We start from the raw sequence: 21,330 nt of genomic DNA on the forward strand, positions 1-21,330 counted from the left end.
TTCTTAGTTTCCCCATCAGGGATCGAACCTGGGCCCCGACAGTGGAAGCACCGAGTCCTAACCACTGGACTGCCAGGGAAGTCCCTGAAGACAGAATTTTTAATTGTATTTAATTTTAATTATTTTAATTGAAATTTACATCACCACATGTGGCCGGTGGCTCCCATAGTGGACAGTGCAGGTTGGAGATCACGGTGGGGAGAGAGGAGACAGGCACTTCCCTATCCCTCAATAAACTCACCCCCTCCCACAGCTTCAAACACGGTCTGTGCACACCCTTTCATTTGCACGCCAAGGCAACTCGCCCTTGGGGGTGCTGACTTCACATTCCATCTGCCTCCCAGATATACCTGGGGACCCCAGATCCACATACACCCGCAATGTCCTCAGTATCTCCTCCCCCCGCTGTGTTTTCTGTCCCCACGTGTGGTGTTGTCAAGCGGTCACCTGCCCATACCCGACACCCAGCTGGCATCCTTGACCTCTCCCTGTCGTCTTCACATCCAGTGTCCCAGTGCTGTGAGATTTTCCTCCCTCGAACTCTCTCAGATCCATTCACTTCTTTTCCTCTGGCCTCTACCCTAGTCCAGGCCGTCATCTCCTCTGGGGAGTGAAATGGTCAAGCTGGTCTTCCCACATCAACTTTCGTCTCTGTCCAATTTGCTCTCCGCCAGCAGCCTCGTATCAGACCAAGTCACCACCTTGCCAACTAACACAGCATCGTAAATCAACTCTACTCCAATATAAAACAAATATTTTAAAAAAACAAACTTTCGCTGGCTTCCCGCTGCTCCCGGGATGAAGCCTAAGCTCCTCAGTTCATTAGTCAGGCTCCGCACGGCACAGCCTCCGCTCCCAGCCCTTCTCCAGCCCCGCAGAGTGCCTTTTCTCCGGGTCGCCAGCGCTACTCTTCCTCTGGGCCGCCCCTCGGGCTGCACCCGCAGGCTGGAGCATTCTGCACCCCCTCCCTGTGCTCAGTAACTCCCGTGCTTCCTTCAGGTCCTGGCTTCGAAGTCACTTCCTCTGTGAAAGCACCCGTGACAGCCCCTCGCCTGGAACAGGACCACCACTGCCCCTGCTCATGTGGCCGCTGCGCCCGTGTCATCTGCACCCACCGGGGAAGGGCACGTCTGTGACCACGTAGTAAGCCCTGGGAGGGGCCGGCGAGGCAGGCGAGAGCCCTGGAGGTGGGGTGTGGGAGCCAGCTCTGCCCTCCAAGCTGCACTTTGCTTGACGGAAAGACGAGGGGGCTGTGAGGGGGCCACGAGCTGGCTTGAGTCAGCTGCCGATACAAGGGCGCACGGCGAACGCCAGGCGTGATGGGGGTTACTAACCATGTAGGAAACAACTCCAAGTTTTCTTGTTCCTTCCCACGATAACGTGTGGCCCCTGCCTGCCTCACCCCTGTACCCCTGACATCGGATGGTGCTTGGTCTTCAAGAAAAACATGTTGATGAACGGAAAGAACAACATGGCAAGTGCTCTGATGGAAGTAAAAACCAGGCGCCTGGAGAACTCCGAGCATGGAGTGCCGGATCCAAAAGGACGGGGAAGGGGAGCCTCGCAGGGGCAGTTGCCACGGGGAGGGATCCTTGCGGCGGGGGGCGTCTGGGGACAGGCGGTGCCCGCCAGGCAGCTCGGATGCTCCGGGCAGGGGCACAGCCCACACAGAAGCGGGGATGGGGGCGAGGGTGGGCGCCCTGACAGCACAGTGGGTGGGGGAGCAGTGGGGAAGGGCAGTAGGGCTCGGGGTTAGCAGCCCACAGAGGAGTCAAGGCTGAGCCCGCGTGCCAGGGGACCCGCGGGGGTACGTGGAGGAAGGCGGGCAGGGCTGTGCTTGTATTTCGGACCCTCTAGTGGCCTGGGGAGGAAGGGAGCACAGGAGCCAGGCTAGAGGCGGTCGAAGTCTGAACAGGTCCAGGGAAGGGGAGACACAGAGGAAGGGGCCGCGTGCAGACCACTCAGCCCATAGCACCATCCAACGGACACCAACTCAGGGGGCCGTGTGCCAGCCGCGGCTTCCGGCACCGGAGGGAAGCACAGCAGAGGGGGCAAGTCCCTCCCCTCCTGCAGCCACGGTTCCAGGACTGTAAGCATGTGCTTGGTGGCTGAGGAAGGGCAGGGCAGCAGTGGAAGGAGGGGCTTGGGGGTCCCCAGGCTCCCTGCTTGGACGCACCTGTTTTGATCTCTGTGGACACTCTGCAATCCGCCCCCCCCCCCCCCGCCGCACTAGCTGTGCTACCATTTTCTCATTCTGGCTTTCTCCAAGTTCCTTCTGATGTTCTTGACTTTATTTTAAGCCCAATCCCTTTAGTTTTTTAGAACATGACTAATGCTCACACATGACAGTACTCTCTCTTCTTAAAGACATTTCAGATACTTGAAAATGCTAACTCCGTCACTGCATGGTCTTTTCTCGGAGGGCCAGTCAGAAGCCCACTTCCCTGATGGAGGGGGTGGCAGAGCGCAGGGTGGGGGGCCGCCTGGCCTCGCTGCTCCTGTGGGACACGGTTGGCAGGTCACAGGGCATCTCAGGTGACAAGTTCTGCACAGAATAAAGACGAACACTGGAGGGAGGCGGAGGTCCTGAGGGTTATGAGTTGACCCACGAGGAGGGCTCAGAACACACTTGGCAAACAGCAAGCTCTTTCTATGCCTTTGCTCTTATACTCCTATTAGGCCATTTCCATGTGCTGGAAACCAACACGAACAATGATATTTTGAGAATTTAAATCCTAGTGCTTACAGGAGAGTAAATTATATCTGCAACTGAACTGTCCCTTGAATGCGCTGAGCTCTGTTTATTAAAATCATGGCAATTACAGAGACGAGGGAGGGAAGGCACCATCTTCACAGCTGAATCACCTTATCAGGAACATCATTTACCTGTTGGAGGCGGGAGGTTCTCCAGCCAAACTTATTGCTATGCCCTTGGCTACTTTGTCAAGAATCTGGCCCTTTTCTGAGTTTCGCACTAAATGCCTGATCTAAATCCCCAACAGCACTTCTCCTACCTTTTCTCTGGAGGCCCTGTGACAGCCTGGGGAGGATGTGAACAGACAGGAAGCATATTCCTCTCTCTGTCTTTTGAACCCACAGCACCGGTGCAGTCGCATCAGCAAAGTTAAATGAGCCTGCACAGGAGTCCACAGGCTGGCCGGCTGAGCTGGAAGCGGGCTGTGTGGACATCCAGTTCAGGATGTCCCCAAGGGGCCCCGGCAGTTCTGACTGGAGATCTGTGTCGGCCACGGTTAGAAGGGGGACCGGTGAGTAGCCTCATGCTGAGAGGGGGCAGGACTGGGTTGGGGAAGCAGAGAGGGCCCTGGGCTCCCGAACGACCAGGGTGTGGGAGGCATACGTGATCTGCTTTGATTCAGTTTAGATTCAGAATCAAACTGACGGCCAAACAGGAATGCTTTCCGAAGACAGTATAGAGAATAGCTTCGACCCGGGAGGAGTGAAGAATGAATTCAGGTAGAAAAAGGACCAACTCTAAAGACTCTCTCTGTTCATCAAAAGACCCTAAAGATAGGGAAAGGCAAACCACAAAGCGAGATCAGATATTTGCGACACACAGACCTGTGGTACAAGCCCGGAATGAAGGGTCAGTGTGATATGCTGCCTTGTCACCTGGCAAAACCGAGAGGGTCTTGACTGGACCAACCAAAATCCTCCTCCCCACTCTAACGGAAAGTTCCTTCCTGCCACCAATAAGGTCCCCTAGCTAAACAAGCCTCCTTACTGTTGGGGGTGGAGAGAAGCAGCCGCAGTTACTGTTCGTCCTGCAAGTGGGTTTCAGTGCCCTGCCAGCCAATCGTATCCTCCGTGGGAAGCAGGGGGCACCCCACCCTCTTGCTACTACCACACCACCCCTGCTTGTTCACTCTGTTCCCAAGTGCAGCCCTGTGCGTCCCTGCATGGCATGTGGTACGCCCCTCCCTGGGGCTGTAAGTACATGGGATTAATACACCGTCAATTAATACACCGTCTCACCTGTCCAGTATCGGCTGTCGTGTGTTTGGCCATCCCTGTCACCCTAGGGCAGTGTGACGAGGAGGCGATTAAAACCATACCCGACAGAGGACTCGCGTGGAAAGAACGCTTACAAATCATTACACAAAAGACCCAGACAGTCCAGTAGGAAAACGGCAAAATACCTGAAAGAGCATTTCATAGAGAAAGGAAATCCAAATGGCCGACAAACTATGCAAAGACACTCAGTCACACCGGCAACTGGGAGAAAAGCAAATCAAGACTCCATGAGATGCCTTCGCATGCTAGGTTGACAAAAACTGACAATTCTGATAATACCAAGTTCTGGTGACATGGAGGAGCTGGAACTCTCCACCCCGCTGCTGGATGGTGGAGTGGTGCCATCACCATGGAAACAACTCGGTATCACCTAGTAAGGGTGACGGGTTCCCACCCCACAACACAGCGATCTTACTCACAGTCAGCTCTCTGAAGGATGCTTGCAAATGTTCATCAGGAAATACATACAGACATCCACAGACACACCCTCTCAGAGTTCCACACTGGCCTGGGGGCAGGGATTGTAGCACATGCCTACAGCAATGAGGACAAACCAACGACAGCTACTCTGGACGGTGTGAGACGACGAATCCCTTAGCAAAGCTGAGCGAAAGGAGAGGTCACCAGAGTACACTTCCTATGACTCTGTTTACAGAAAGCTAAACCAAAGGTCATACTAAATTACAGTGATTAATGATGAATTAAAAGTGGGCAGAACTGCAGAGAGAAACAAGGACACGATGGTGTGGAAGTGGTCATCTCTAGGTGGAAGCGGGTGGTGTGATGGGAAAGGAGCGGACAGGAGATTCTGCGGGCCTGGTCACGCTCTGTTTCATACCCTTGGTGACAGCTACATGTATGCTTGCGCTCACCTTATCATTAGTTTTAAAACGGAACCTATGTTTTATACATAGTTCTGCAGGTATGACACAGAAAGATCAAAAGGCACATAAAAATCAAACAAATCTAACTGGCAACCTGGACCCTTTTAACCTGTGATCAACTCTGAGCTGCAGCCACATCTCCCTCTTGGGGCCCCTCCTAGACAGAGCATCTACCCAGGTCCGCCCTGACATGAAGCCACCTCCGACAACCTGACCTGGACCAGGTGGGCTCTCCCAGCAGGTGAGGACACGTGGGTGACGGAGGGCAGAGGGATGCTTCCTGGAAAGCCCTGGGCGGCCAGGGACTTGCTGCTGCGTTTCATGGTATCATAAGCCAGGCGCTCTGTCTTCCTTCTCTGTGACCTCTTCTCCCTGGCTGTGACCCCTGCCCCAGGAACTCGGCCCACTGTCCCCTTTGACCTTGTACTTCCAGCCAGAGCTTTTACTTGGAGAAACAGCATTACACAGAGGTATTTTTTTGGTGAGTAGATTTCTCCAACTTTATAGTCACTCTGTGCCTTAGATTTTTTGGGGAGGGTGGGGGGAAGTTGTATTATCCACGCCTGTATTTCTCACTTCTGAGGCACTGTCCACTTGTGCCAAGCTGTTTGCAACTGCTCTCGATGCAGGAGCCCCACTTGCACCCAGTCCCTCATTCAGTGAGCATTCGGGCACGTGGGTATCTGCTCGGGGCTGGGGACAGGGCTTCTGCCTGACGAGCGAAGTGTGATCCAGCTCCTTAGGCCAACATCGCCTTCATTAACAGATCGGAAAAGCAATCCAGGAAGTTAAATTTTCTAAAAAATCAACGTCCAAACAGGAAACACAGACAGTGCCCACTTTGGGTGTCATTTGGCTCTGCCTCAGCCATACTCTTTCCCAATTATGTCCAAGGCATGTGATGCTCGCCCCTTGATCTTTTTCCTGAAAGGTTTTCATGCAGAAGCCCCTTGAGGCCCTGGTCCTCCATCAGCATGCTCATCTGTCAGCCCAGGTCTCTTCCTTGACCACCTATGTTAATTCTAGATGCCAAAATGTGCTGGTGTCACCACCACGGATAAGTTTTGACTTTCCCTTAAAATCATTTTCTGCTTTGAGCTATTTTCTTCTTTCTTTTCTCTGTCAAACTGGAAAAGAAAGTTCTAGGATCTTTCATCAGGAAATTGCTGTACAAAAATCTACCATGTAAACTTTGGAGTATCTGAGTTTCTAGTGGTAGGAAGGACACACAGAGAGATGCTGAGACTTTTGACAGACTTAGAAGAAGAAAGGAATTCTTGCTGCTCTTCCCCCCGCCCTCCAATCGCCAATGGTCCCCCAAACCCAGGCCACACAGGGCGCGGTGGTACCCAACGCCTGGCATGCCAGCTCGTGATGCCAACAGGGGGCATCCCTGTTACCGTGAGGCCCTTGGCCTCCTGGCCCCAGCCCGCTGTCTCTGCTGGCCGTGCCTCGATTGATGGCTGCCTCTTCCACGAGACAGGACATTGCCTTCCAGGTCCTCATCCTACCTCTGCTCAACACCCACCCCACCAGAGAGCATTCAGCTTCACGCTGTCACATGTAGATGTCCGAGTGGTGGGTAAGCACCAAGTTCTGGGGTCAAAGTGTCCACGTGCAAATCCCAGCCCCACCACGTGCTGGCTGTGGGGCCTCAGCTGCTCTGTGCCTTGGTCTGCTCATCTGTGAACAGGAGTAAGTGCCTATTTCATAGAGTCATCATAAGGACCAATAAGTATAAGGAGAATGGACCTTCTAAGTGCTTTAACCATATTAGTGCATAGCAGGGACTCTTAATAGTGCCTGGTACATAGTAAGTGCTCAATAAATATTTTTATTAGTCTTTGATGGCTTAACAGATGAAATCTCTCTACAAAATTGCAAACCGTTAAGGTTTAAAGAATCTCATATGGATTTGCAAATGAAGTGACTGACAAGGGATTAATCTCCAAAATATACAAACAGCTCATGCAACTCAATATCAAAAAACAAACAACCCAATCAAAAAATGGGCGGAAGATCTAAATAGACATTTCTCCAAAGAAGACATAGAGATGACCAAGAGACACATGAAAAGATACTCAACATCACTAATTATTAGAGAAATGCAAATCAAAACTACAATGAGGTATCACCTCACACCAGTCAGAATGGCCATCATCAAAAAAGTCTACCAACAATAAATGCTGGAGAGGGTGTAGAGAAAAGGGAACCCTCCTACACTGTTGGTGGGAACGTAAATTGGTACAGCCACTATGGAAAACGGTATGGAGGCTCCTTTAAAAATTCAAAAATAGAGCTACCACATATGACCCAGCAATCCCACTCCTGGGCATACATCGGGAAAAAACTATAATTTGAAAAGATACATGCATTCCAATGTTCATTGCCCCACTATCTACAATAGCCAAGACCTGGAAACAATTTAAATGTCCATCAACAGAGGAATGGTTAAAGAAGATGTGGTATATATACAATGGAACACTACTCAGTCATAAAAAAGAATGAAATAATGCCATTTGCAGCGACATGGATGGACCCAGAGACTGTCATGCTGAGTGAAGTCTGACAGAGAAAGACAAATATCATATGATATCACTTACATGTGGAGTCTAAAACAATGGTACAAATGAATTTATCTACAAAACAGAAATAGAGTCACTGATGTAGAAAACAAACTTATGGTTACCAAGGGGGAAAGGGTGGGGGAGGAATAAATTGGGAGATTGGGATTGACATATACACACTACTATATATAAAATAGGTAACTAATAAGAACCTGCTGTATAGCACAGGGAACTCTACTCAATACTCCCCAATGATCTACATGGGGACAGAATCTAAAAAAGAGTGGATATATGTATACGTATAACTGATTCACTTTGCTGTATACCTGCAACTAACACAACATTGTAAATAACTATACTCCAATAGAAAAAAAAAAAAAAAAAAGAACCTCATATGGGCCATTTGAATCACTGCATTGTCTGTGGACGGGTCCTGCGCTTGTACTGAGTAATAAGCAAGTTTGAACTGAAGTGAACTAAACTGAAAGCGGAATTCCTAAAAGGCAACCCAAATCCTCAGCATCAGACACGCACTAGGTAGAGAGGTGGCGAGTTTGGGCTCTGCGCTCAGTGGGCCTGGCCTCAGCCCTGCTCTGCTCCTCGCCGGCTGGGCCACCTCGGTCTCATCCTCTGTCAAGTGGAGGTGACAGGGCAGCTGTGTGATGGGCACCAGGGAAGTTTCTTGTCTACCACTAGCAGGGGTACAGCGAATGCTAAGTAAAAAGGGGGAAGAAGATGACGATTTGGGTAAAAACTGGACAATGTAAGCTACAAGTAAATAGAAGTTAAATGTGGAGATTGTCCATTCTGGCGTCACCTCCGCTGGGGAGCGTGAGGGCTGACTCGGTGTGCGTCTGGGTCCATGGATAGGCACTTAATAAGCATTCAAATGGGTCCGGCATTGACAAATGAGAGTTGGGGTCATTTCTGGCCCTTCCAGAGTAAGAAAATAATTCATAAAGGTGATGCTAAGTTGCTCCAGAATTTCAAATCAGAATTCCCAGCTTACTAAGTCCGCTCTGCCACGTATGGCAATTGGGTCATCAGGTAATTCCAAGAGTAGAAATCAGAACAGTGCAAATCCTGTTTCCCCAAACAGCTCTGGGTCACTCCCAGGCCATTCTGGAGTTGACACCTGTTTGCTTTCCATCAGCGCCGCTCACTGCCAGATCCCGTCCACTCAATACAAAACCCAACGCCCTCCAAAGAAGCACCCCACCTCCTCAGATCAGCCCAAAGAAGCCGTGCTGATTTGATGGGGTCTCATCACTACTCCAGCATGAGACGAAAATCAAGATGAAACTGCTTTCCCGACTCCTTAGGGCTGAGTGAGAACCAGCCTCTTCTGACGGCTCTCAGAGGAGAGAACCCCCAGCCTTGTGCACCCTGGAAATGGGCTGAACCACAAAGGTCAGATGGATTCAGGGTAATGCAAAGGTATCTGCCTTGCAAAGTAAAAAATGCTTTTCTGGGCTACCACACACAGTGACCCACAAAGGAAAAACATGGACGGTGGTTTTGATCTACACACAGCATCGTTTGCAGGAGCAATGGGAGGGGGGAGTGGCTTCTGAGGAAAAGAATGATCCAGGATGAAGTGGAATCCTGGGCCATTAGGGAAGCCGGGGTCATCACCGCTGGCGGGGGGGCTGCCCACACAGCAAGGCCACAGTGCTCCCGGGCAGGTGCGGCTAGGGAGGGGCCACCATGGTCCTCCAGCATCACCTGGCCAGCGATTCCCTACGAGCAGGCACCCAGGGCAGCTGCCACCCTCCCATCTGTGTCCTGGCCGCGCATCCACCCACGTGTGGGAGTCGGGGGGGGCTCAGCGGTTTGGCGGGGTTTTTTGGGAGGAGAGAGAAGAGAGGACGTTTTAGCCCAATCAGTCCCACAGGTGCTCCTGGTACAGCTTCCTTCCAGGTCGGTCTCTGTGGGAATAAACGATGGTGTGGCGGGAAATGGAAGGCTGGCCAGACGCCTCCAAGGGGCCCCCCAAGGTGGACCCTCCACCAGCTGGGTGCTGCTCTGTGAGTCAGAGCATCCTGACGGGGGTACCAGGGAGCCAGCGAGGCTCAGGCTGAGAGGAGGGAGTGTGATGGAGATGGGAGGGGGGAGGGAGAGGGGGTGAGGGGGAGGGGAGAGGGGGAGGAGAGGGAGGGAGAGGGAGGGGGAGGGAGATGGGGGAGGGAGATGGGGGAGGGAGGGGGAGGGAGATGGGGGAGGGAGGGGAGGGAGATGGGGAGGGAGGGGGAGGGAGATGGGGGAGGGAGGGGAGGGAGGGAGGGAGATGGGGGAGGGAGGGGAGGGAGGGAGGGAGATGGGGAGGGAGGGGAGGGAGGGAGGGAGATGGGGGAGGGTGGGGGAGGGAGGGGGAGGGAGGGACGGAGATGGGGGCGGAGGACCCGGAACCACACGGCACTCGCCCTCCTCCGCGCCCCACCTGGCTCGCCAGGACAGGACGGCAAAGCTTGCCCTCCTGCTCAAACCCTCCTTGTTCCTCAAGTCCTTCCTGGTCCAACAACATCTTCCCAGAGTATTTCACTCCCCCACTCCCGCCATCATCCCTGGCACTGAACCCTTACCACCAGCAAGCGTCACAACCTACTGCATCTCAGTTACATCTCCAGCGACCCCCAAACCCCCTTCTGTCCCCAGCCATCCAGTGCACATCCCTCCACCAGCTCTCAGGGGACCCTGTCTTTCTTTGCAGGTGTCCGTCAGCCTCCGTAAAGGCTCTGAGCTCTGCTAACTGTGCCGTAGGCTCACGGCTCCTGGGTGGTTTCTGGGGCACTGGAGGGTCAGGACGTTCACCACAGCCCCCGTTCCAGGTCTTGCTCGTTCCGGGATGACACAGGCCTGCACCCGCCTCCCTCGGGCAGCCTCCGAGGCTTGGCCTTGGCCTGGTGGAGGGCACTCCTCGGCCCTCCTCACACACAGACTCCCGCACACCTGCAGCGCCCCGGCTCTGAGATCTGAATGGTTCTCGGGGAAGGAGGATCACACGTACTGGCAGAGGCCATCAGAACAGAAACTCACCGGTAAATGCCCAAGGAGAGGCGTGATGCTGTCAGAAACGTAGAGGATGCTGCCGTCCGTCGTCACAGCGATGATGAAGCCGTCTAATGCCTGCGGAAAACACGGCAGGTGAAGCCTCCTCAGTCATGCTTTTAAGGACGAGAGGGTCCCCGAAGCCAAGGACCCCGGGTTAGGACGCCAACTTTATTTCGTAACCCTTCAAATATTTTCACGACTAACCTCACAGCACTTTCCTGTCTGGCACATAAGGCGGTTTCTTACACAGAATTTGTCTAGCCCAGGCAAACTGCTTGCAAAGCACAAAAAGGCTCGGTGAAAAACGGGACCTATTGGTATCATGAAACAGAATTTAGCCATGGAAATTACCTAACTAGTTTTTTTTTTTTTTAATGTCTAATTAGGTTTAATCTTAAAAGTACAAAATGAAAAAAATCTAGAATGTGTTTCAAATAATCTGAAATAGCAATCCTATGACAGTTTTAACAACTGCAATTTCAAACACCAAGGCTTGCATAACTTCACAACATAATCATCTCAAAACATGTGATCAAAAACTTTGGGTAGGAGCTTCTTTCATAAATCCTTTGAGGATAGCTACCACACTTTTGGCTTTGGGCATTTCTTCGTGTTCCACTTTAACAATCTCCAAAAGGATATCTCCACTACCACAGTTCTTTAGGAACATGAAACATTGAAACAAAGCATAATGATTCATTTCAGCCTGCCAGATAAATCTCTTCAAATTATCTGCTTCTTGTATGGCTTTTAAAGTTCTCCAGGACTTGCCGAAAAAGAAAAGGGTTACCTCCGTCAGCACCATTCAAAAAAGCCTGCATTCCATCCTCACAAGACCAGTTGCTTCCTGTGCCGTGGAACTGAGGCTGGGAGCTACTACAGTCGATGATCATGGACTTAAGCTGCTCCTCCGTGGCCATGCACAGAGACGTCATGGTGCCTTCGTGAATAAGGCCTTGGAGACTGGCCACACTCAGAAAGCTGTGAATGTCTCTGTTTGCTTTTTCATCTGATTCTTTAACCTCAACATGAGTATAACTCAGAACAGCGTGTAGCAGAAAGGTAAGCTTCTCCTGAAAGAGATGAACCACCCTTTGGATTGGGCACACAACATCCTCAAACCAGCTGCTCGGGTCGGACTGTATGTGGTTCTCCCCAGCCCTTTCCTCACAATTCATGTTATTTTTCAGCCCTTGAATATACTTGTCCAATACAAGCCTGAAAAGCTCAAAGTCCTTTTTCAGACCCTCCTCAAAAGCAGACCGTATACTCAAGAGTATACTCAAGGGAAGCAGTTTTTTTTGTGGAAAAGGCAGTAATAATAACCGACTCTGTAACCTGGAGTTCTCAGCTCCACAGATGCAACATTCCCCAGCCCTTCAAAGACTGCTCCCTTAGAAAGACGCTTAGCAATGAAACTGCGCAGCTCTGGCTCCACTTCAGAGGGTAGATTAGCATCCGCCAAGGAGGGGCTGAAATCATCACCAGAGGGAGTTTCTGCATCTGTGCCACTTGGGCTTCCACCATCACTGTCTGCTCGCTGCTGTGCCAATCTGCTTCCGCGGTAGCTGTAGACACAGTAGTGGCCGCTGGGCAGCGGCTTGAGTCTCCACTCCTCGGCGGGGCCACCCTGCTCGCTGCTGTCTAGCTCCTTCTCATCCCCATCCAGCGATTCCTGCAAGGAGGGGAGCGTCGCGGCGGCCTCTGACCGGCCCTGTACCTAAGTAGTTTTAACGATAAGCGTACCTTTGGGCCGAATCAGAAATATCACAATTACCCATTAAAAGATGTCAGTGATATTTTACGGTCCTTGTCCTCCTATCCCCCATATCACTTTGAGTTCACTGGTAAACATTTACTAAAAGATATCAGACCTCACAGAGGTATTAAAAAAAAAGAAAACCTGTGCCTGTTGGTTGGCGTAGACCTCTGCTTACATCCATTGCCTTAGAAAGACCTCCTGAAGGAACTGTTTGTAAAGAACATTCACATGAATCCACCAAAGTGAAAGGTAAGGGCCGTTGGGGAAGTGCTGTGTAACTCAACTAGATCCATGAGAACAGCAGTCCCTCAATATCCATGGGGGATTGGTCCCAGGACCGCTGCAGACACCAAAATCCACAAATGCTCAAGTCCCTGAGAGTTGCCCCCATATCCGTGGGCTCTACATTCTCAGATTCAACCAACCTCGGATGCGGAACCCACGGACACGGAAGGCCAGCTGTATTTCAAAATAACTGGAAAATTCATTTGTTTAGAAGTTTTCACTGAGTGCCTGCTCTATGCTAGATGCACTGCTCTGGGTGCTCATGAGAGAAAAGATAGAGGCCATCCATGATTTCTCACAGACTCACTGACTGTTTTGTTTTCAGGTTCCTTATCAGATGATCATGACGCTCTCATAAGACACATGAGAAAGGTGATTTCTAAAATTCAGACTCTCTTCAGCAGAGAATGGGGTCATCCTGGCAACTGGCTCTATGGGCACATTGATGAGATGGAGGAGATGCAAAACAAAGTCCATCTCCCCAAAAACAAATTTTTGAGGACGTAATACGCTCAGGCAGACCATCCCTGTAAACTATCACTGTTGCCTCACTGACTGTATTGTTAAAATAGCATCTTCTGCAAATATGGGAATTTTTCCACTTTGGGGGAAAAAACCCCAAACTGAAATATGTGTTTAGAAAGTTCTGGAAACATTTTGTATGCACTCAGCTATATCCTCCTAGGGTGTTACTGAGCATCTGCACAGCCAAAGGGCACGGATTCCTTCAGGGTAGGAGGGCGTGGCCAAGTGCATGGCAGCAGTAAGCGGAAATAGTCCAGTAAGTGTGCAGAGAAGGGCACCCACCATCACCATGCACCAAAGTGGGAAAGAGTTCTTTTCACCAGGAATATTAACATGTGGGTCATTTACTGTTTAACACTTATGTACTGCGGGATTTAAGACTGAAAAATATATTAAAGCACATTTCTTAAGTGGACCTCATCCACTTGGAATTTAACTGTGGTTTTCAACTGGGGGCAACTTTGCCCCCCTGGGGATATCTGGCAATGTCTGGAGACATTTTTGGTCATCAGTTCTGGGGTGGGTGCTCCTGGCATCTAGCGGGTAGAGGCCAAGGATGCTTTGAAACATCCCATCTACAACACACAGGATGTCCCTACAACAAAGAGTTATCAGGTCCGAAATGCCAATAGGGCTGAGCTGGAGAGATCCTGGATCAGATTTATGGCTCATGGTGAACACCGAGGTACATCCTAGTGACCTTTATTACTTTTTCCCTTAAGTATTTTTCTAAATTAAAAAAAAAAAATCATATAAGCAGTGCTCCTGGAAGTGAATTTTTTTGAACAGGTGGAGGCACTGTTGATGACGTCAGCTGGACCATTTTGGAAAAAGTAGATTAGAATACCGGGAAAAGCAGGAGCAACATAAATTCTCCCCTTGCACAGGGAGCCCATGCCCTCCTGAATTTGTAAAGCAAGTGGGTGTTAAAAAGCTGAAGGTATTCATAGATGGAAGATAATGCTCATCAGCCCATTGGCGTTTTCCATCAAATGCACAAGAATTACACTGAGTCACTGCTTTAAGAATGCTCGTGATGGTTTTAGAAGTCCCATCAGCGGCATTTGAGAGGGACTCAATAGAACGTGATTGAAAAGCGATGTGCCCCTCTTATTGCAATGGGGACTCTGGCAGGAGCTTCAGGGACGCCAGAGATGCCATAATGGCCCGAGTTTCATACCTGCCACACACCAGAAGGAAATGAAACCACCCCTTTCTGCCAATTCCTGGCTCTGATAGAATGTTTTTTTGTCTTCTCTGGGACAACATCTGGGCTAAGAGAAAAGATGGCTGTAGCTTTTCTGAACAAAATTCAGAAATACCACACACTCCCTAATTGCCAGTCAATAAGAGCGTTCCCTTTTTTGAGTTTACTTGTTCCAATGCTTATAGCCACCATCTTGGCCAGTTTACACTCAACCAGCTTGGCTGGTCTGCGACCAAGTCATTTTGTTCTTTCAAATTCCATAACTCTATGAGTTCTCATGGAGTCTGGTTTGGGGCTTTTTTGGGAGAAGAGGGAAGAAGGAGGGATTCACATCCAGACGGCACCAGCAGTGCAGTTCCCTGGGGCCTGACGGGTTCTGTCCTGGGTTTCATCTTCGTTTAAAAAGGAACCTCCTGGTTATGAAGACATGGCATCTGGATTCCTCACGCTCCCTGAAATGGCGCTGAACAAAGGAGGGGGATATGCAGCTGGAATGGGACACACACTATGGAGAAGCTGCATCCTGGAAAATGAGAGCATCATCCTGTGGGAACCATCATGGAGAAGGTACCGGAGGCTCCAGTCACCCGTCACCTGGTCTGTATCTACTGAGGGGCAAGAGGGTAGAAGAGGAGGCTAAAACAGTCAGAGATAAGTCAAAAGTTCTAGTCGGTGGGTTTCCCATATGTCTCAAAGATTCAATTCACCCAGAAGGTCCACTTGTTGTACAGGCTTAATTTCGGGTCCAATTCACTCATCTAGCATGATTTCCTTTAGACTGGCTTTAGGGAGTCTATACTGGGAGCAGAGGAAAGTGCCTAAAGCATATCCGTACAAATCTAAGATCTTCTTTTTCTAGAAATTCCAGTCTCCTAAGTCTCAGTTCAGCCCAAATTTTTGTCTTTAAAATAAAGACTGTTATAAGAGACAAAGAAGGACACTACATAATGATCAAGGAATCAATCCAAGAAGATACAACAACTGTAAACATATATGCACCCAACATAGGAGCACCTCAATACATAAGGCAAATGTTAACAGACATAAAAGGAGAAATTGACAGTAACACAGTAATAGTGGGGGACTAACACCTCACTTACATCAACAGATCATCCATACAGAAAATCAATAAGAAAACACAGGCCTTAAATGACATATTAGACCAGATGGACCTAATTGATATTTATAGAGTATTCCATCTGAAAGCAGTAGAATACACATTCTTTTCAAGTGCACAGGGACCATTCTCCAGGTTAGATCACAGACTGGATCACAAAGCAAGCCTTAGTAAATTCAAGGAAACTGAAATCATATCAAGCATCTTTTCTGACCATAACGTTATGAGATTAGAAATCAGCTACAAGAAAAAAAAAACTGCAAAAAACACAAACACATGTTTTGGAGGCTAAACGATATGCTACTAAACAACCAATGGATCACTGAAAAAACCAAAGAGGAAATCAAAAAATACCTAAAGACAGACGAAAATGAAAACACGATGATCTAAAACCTATGGGACGCAGCAAAAGCAGTTCTAAGAGGGAAGTTTACAGCGATGCAAGCTTACCTCAGGAAACGAAAAATCTCAAATAAACAACCTAACCTTACACCTAAAGCAACTAGAGAAAGAACAAACAAGACGCAAAGTTAGCAGAAGGGAAGAAATCATAAAGATCAGAGCAGAAATAAATGAAATAGAGACTAAGAAAACAATAGAAAAGATAAATGAAACTAAAAGCTGGTATTTTGAAAAGATAAACAAAATTGATAAGCCTTTAGCCAGACTCAGCAAGTAAAAAAGGGAGAGGGCCCAAATCAGTAAAATTAGAAATGAAAAGGGAGAAGTTACAACCAACACTACAGAAATACAAATGACCATAAGAGACTACTACAAGCAACTATTATACATTGTTAACCTTATAAAAGTCCTGTTTCCTCAAATACTTTTGATACCCTGAAACTCCCTGGGGGGGAAAAAAGCTGTGCTACAGACTTTTTAAGAGGGTTATATGCTACAGGGTTATGTGTTTTAATTACTTTTTCCTAAGAATTAAAAGATAAAATGATTTCTGTGAAGTAGCATAATGATGCATTAATTCAACATGATATTTCACAAGCTCCTCTAAATTTAACATACTTAAAATGCATTGCTTCTGGAGAAAGTTCTGTATTTTCTTTAAATATAGTTCACATGCAGATTTAAGTATCTTTCATTTCATGCAAATGTACATTAATGCTTTTATATTTCATAATATTTGGACATCTTCATTCTGGCATTTTCTTACTCCAGTAACTTTCTGTTTTCTGCACACTTAATCTATGTAAATTAACGTTTACATCAGTCTTATATAGGCACATAAGATGAGATCTAGACAGACAGATCCCAAAGAGCCATTCTCTAAAACCCTGCCAGGAACCACTGACACAGCCAGTGTCTAACTTCCTCTGGCTGAACCCATCCGTCCCAGGTTTCTTCTTCTAATTCAAGGGCCCAGACATGCCATGCCTGGGGCTTTCTCTCTGTCCACCATTGTATCCGAACACTCCCAGTCTTATCCCCAGTTCAGAAGTCAGCACCATCTGGATGTTTGTGCAGTGACTTATCTTCATCTGTACTGAGAAGGTTCACCCATAGAGAAACGTGATGTTGAAGAAGGCCAGGCACTCAGATCAGTCAGATTTCCTCAAATCCAGCCCAGCAGATGGGCGTGGGCCCTTAACTTTCCGGAGGAAGAAATGTGAACATCCTTCTTGGCACAGAGAGACCACGTGCTGGGTGGGGAGGCACAATCACGTATGGCTGATATCCACACGTCATGTTGATGGAATAGGAGCTCAAGTTAAAAGCATTATTTTAAAAGAAGACTTTTGCTTTCAAAATGTGTCCTACTAAGGGAAAAATATATAATTGCTGCATTATATTCTACATAAATACAGTGCAGAGACGTAATCCCCTCGCTCTCCCCTACGTCCAACTCTGTTCCTGCCTGGCTCCCCCACTAGGTGTCCTCTGGTTGGGAGATGTGAGTGGGCCGGCAGTCACCATGGCAACGGTACACACTTGCATTGAGTTTGGGGCTTCTCGCTTCTACTGCCCAACTCGGTAGCCAAAACATAAGCAAGAGCAGGCAGATTTTTCAAGAGTCTATCTGTTCCCAGCCCTCTTTCCAGGGTCAAGAACAGTTGTTTACTTTGGGCACAGGGTCTTATCTGGAACACGCAGCTACATTTTAATTTGCAACCCATTAAGCTAATTGGAAAGCGCATTTCACCTCCAACATCAGCTGGGTGAATTCTTCATTACTGAGGAATGAAGGTTTCCAGTCCTGCTGAATGTCACAGATTTCCGTTTGCGCTGAGACTTCTAAAAAAAAAAAAGCATAAACAAGCTTTTAGATGGGAAGGCACCTAGAAATTGGAATTAACAGATGAAGCACACATTATTTCTATGTGATTTTGTGTAAATGTGCAGTTTAACGAAAGAAGCTGATATAAGGACTTAGGTTACTCTGATTTCTGAGGACTGGGTGCTTTGGATACAATGGGCTTAAAAACACCTCTTGACGTTTTCACACCCCTTTAATGAGGCTTCTGTGAGGAGAGAACCCCACCCTCTGCACTGGGTGTACTGCCTACAATTAGCAGGTAGCACCATGCCCTTGAATTTCTACATGACAAAGCCCATCAACAGCAGTTGGAGTTAGGTGGTTGCCACCTCTCAAGGCAACAGGAACAAGGACAGGGATGGAGGGTCGCATCCTTAAGCTGCTTCTTCAAGGTCAAGATGAAACAAAATGCTTTAGCGAGCTGGTATTTTCAAAATTCCGGAAACATCTTAGGTGCGTAGTACCTAACCTACTGTGTCTGTGCAGATTGTAATGTATTTTTCAGCATTTCCAGTTCCTGAAGTATAATGTGCTATACAAATACACGTTACTTAGTTGCTTTTAAGGCCAGGATTTACTCTTCCCAAAACTTTTTTGGGTTAATCTGTACTTTGCCCGTCTCAAGTAATTACCTTGTTTGGAAGACGTTTTTCATATTTGTAAATTTAATAGTCATTGGTCTACACAGGACTCCTTAAATACTCTAGTTCTCTTGCCCTTTTGTCTTTTCTTTTCTTTATCATAGTTGATGGAAATTGGTTTTTACTATTCATGATTTAGAATAATTTCCTTCTGCTTCACAACTTGGTAACTTCATGTAAATTCTTAGGATTTTTGTCAAGTTTGGGAAAACGCCAATCAAGTTTCTTTCCTACAAAAACTGTAAGATTTCAGGGCATTTCACTTTTTTTTGGTTTACTGACTAATCTTCAAAGCTCTTTTTTTTTGTTTTTTAATTTTTATTTTTATACAATTTTTAAAGGTTACTTTCCATTTACAGTTATTATAAAATATTGGCTCTATTCCCTGTGTTGTACAATACATCCTGGAGCCTATCTTACACCCTACAGTTTGTGCCTCTCACTCCCCCAGCCCTGTATTGTCTACCCCCTCCCACCGCCACTGGTAACCACTAGTTTGTTCTCTATATCTGTGAGTCTGCTTCTTTTTTGTTATATTCACTAGTTTGTTGTATTTTTTAGATTCCACATATAAGTGATATCACACAGTATTTATCTTTCTCTGTCTGACTTATTTCGCTTAGCATAATGCCCTCCAAGTCCATCCATATTGCTGCAAATGACATTATTTCATTCTTTTTTTTATGGCTGAGTAATATTCCACTGTATATATGTACCATATCTTCTTTATCCATTCATCTGTCGTTGAACACCTAGGTTGTTTCCAGGTCTGGCTTCCGCCTTTTTGAAAGAGGGTGCTTTATTAACAAAGTACCTCTGATAAGATTATTACAGGGAGCTCAAATGCTGTACTGAATATATTTGTTTTTCCTTCAGTTTATCCCCCATCTTTAACCAATGTTTTGCTCCACTTTATGTAGTAAGAGGTTTCTTTAGGGGTTATTTTCTTGGTGCTAAGAAAAACCCACGTAGCTATGATTTCTCTCTTTACCTCAGAGAGAATCATATTCTGTTCAACAACTTCCTAGAAAATGCAAATTGTTCAGGCAGATAAGCTATAAACTTAAACGAGGAGAGACATTTCAAGGCCTTCTCCTTTGACGCTGTGTTGTTGGTAGTTTCTCCGCAGGGAGTTTGGCGAGTTCATCCTGCCATCTGAGTGAAGGGATGTGAATGAACTCAGTGGTCACTCCTGAATGAAGGTGCTGTGAAGGGTGAGTTACACGTGTGACTCTGTAAACCTTCCCGAGTTCAGTCACCCCGCGTTCCCTGCGGGGAAGAGATCGCCCTTCTCGATTTCTGAAAGAATATTTGCTGCTGTTGCACACAACTGAAGTTTTGTCTTTCATGATGTGAAAGGAGCACAAGAGAGCCACTAACAGCTGTTGGTCACTGAGCACAGGAAGAAACCCAGGAAAGGAAACCGTGGTGGACAGGCAGTCAGCCAACGGCACTGAAGGGCCACCAGCGGGGACCAGTATGGGGACCCCTCTCGGCTGGTGCCACTGTGGCCACAGGATGTGCCCAGTGAAAGGCATCCTGGGAAGCAGAGGCCGGGCGCTACACACACATCTGGGCCAGTGATCGTTCTGGGGTCCCAGCTGAGCCAGAGGGGAGAGGGTGAAACTCCCAGTTGCTCAGATCAATGACTGCGACCCTTTCACCACTTAGAAAAGAGATGGACTGCGGCTATGCTTATCAACTAACCCATAAATACCCTCCGCCTTTTCCCAACACATACGCTCATCTGTAAAATTCCTCTGACCATTAGGATCAAACTGTAGATTAATCGTTTGTCTAGGAGGAGAGTCTTTCTGGCAGCCCAAATCTGATATAGACAAGGACAATCCAACTTAATGGTAAAGGAAATGAAAGACCCATTTCTTTTAGATCATTCAGTATGACTAGATGCTTTCTAAAACAACAGCATAATAATACTGAAAGCTGCCATTTCATTCACTTTGATTTCCAATAATCTGATTACAGCCCTTGCAAGTTAAGGCTCCATCCATAGCATGTTAAAAAAATATACAGATAAGGGGCTTCCCTGGTGGCGCAGTGGTTGAGAATCTGCCTGCCAATGCAGGGGACACGGGTTCGAGCCCTGGTCTGGGAGGATCCCACATGCCGCGGAGCGACTAGGCCCGTGAGCCACAACTACTGAGCCTGCGCGGCTGGAGCCTGTGCTCCGCAACAAGAGAGGCCACGATAGTGAGAGGCCCACACACCTCGACGAAGAGTGGCCCCCGCTTGCCACAACTAGAGAAAGCCCTCGCACAGAAACGAAGACCCAACACAGCCAAAAAAAAAAAATAAAAACAAATAAATTAATTAATTTAAAAAATATGTATAAATACAGATAAAATGTCTCCAAGCAAGTTAAACTGGGAAATCGAATTCAGTGTTATAATCACATCTCTACTGGCATTTTACGGGAACAATATTACAAGCTATAGGTGATAGGGCAGGATTAGCAAAGCAATATCGTCCAAGTGGTTTCCAAACCGCAAGGGAAGCACAACCATCTGGGAGCAATTCTACAGGGAAACATTGCAATCAGAAGCTGAACCCCAAAAGCCTACCATAGTTTAAGTTGTACTTGTGCCCTAGAACGCTCACCTCCCAATAGCTCATGCTATGCATGAACAAACAGGTACGACTTTGGGTTATATATGGTCAAGGAAGAGTCTGGAAAATGGGGCAGAAAATAGGCTGGATGGGGTAACTATTACCCTGTCCAACAGGGACATTTCTCCTTGTTCTGCTGCCATCTCCACCCCACCCCCGCTCACTAAGGCAGACGTACTGAAGGGGCAAGGTTGAGGACTAGGATTTGATGTTGGGAGAAAAGGACATTGAATCAGCTGAGACTCGCACAGGAAGAGGAAAGCGCACAGGTCGGCCTGGTCTTGTAGAAGTAACATTTCGACGGGTGTGGCTAAGGTTGCCCAATATGCCTTGCTATTTACATAGTTTAGGGGTTTCTCTCC

At 47.9% G+C, this 21,330-nt stretch overlaps 1 protein-coding gene across 1 annotated transcript in view; it reads right to left on the reverse strand.

Moving 5' to 3' along the window:
* The window catches only part of NPAS2 (neuronal PAS domain protein 2), a 192,892-nt gene that overhangs the window by 50,483 nt on the left and 121,079 nt on the right, over positions 1–21,330 (reverse strand). Inside the window, exons 4-5 of the mRNA XM_082357201.1 lie at positions 17,586–17,677; positions 10,520–10,609 (exon numbers count right to left, since the gene is read on the reverse strand). Coding sequence (XP_082213327.1) covers positions 10,520–10,609; positions 17,586–17,677 — 182 coding nt within the window. The remainder of the gene's footprint in view (positions 1–10,519; positions 10,610–17,585; positions 17,678–21,330) is intronic.

This window comes from Balaenoptera borealis (genome assembly GCF_965194805.1).
Source record: "Balaenoptera borealis genome assembly, chromosome: 15".
Lineage (NCBI taxonomy): Eukaryota > Metazoa > Chordata > Mammalia > Artiodactyla > Balaenopteridae > Balaenoptera > Balaenoptera borealis.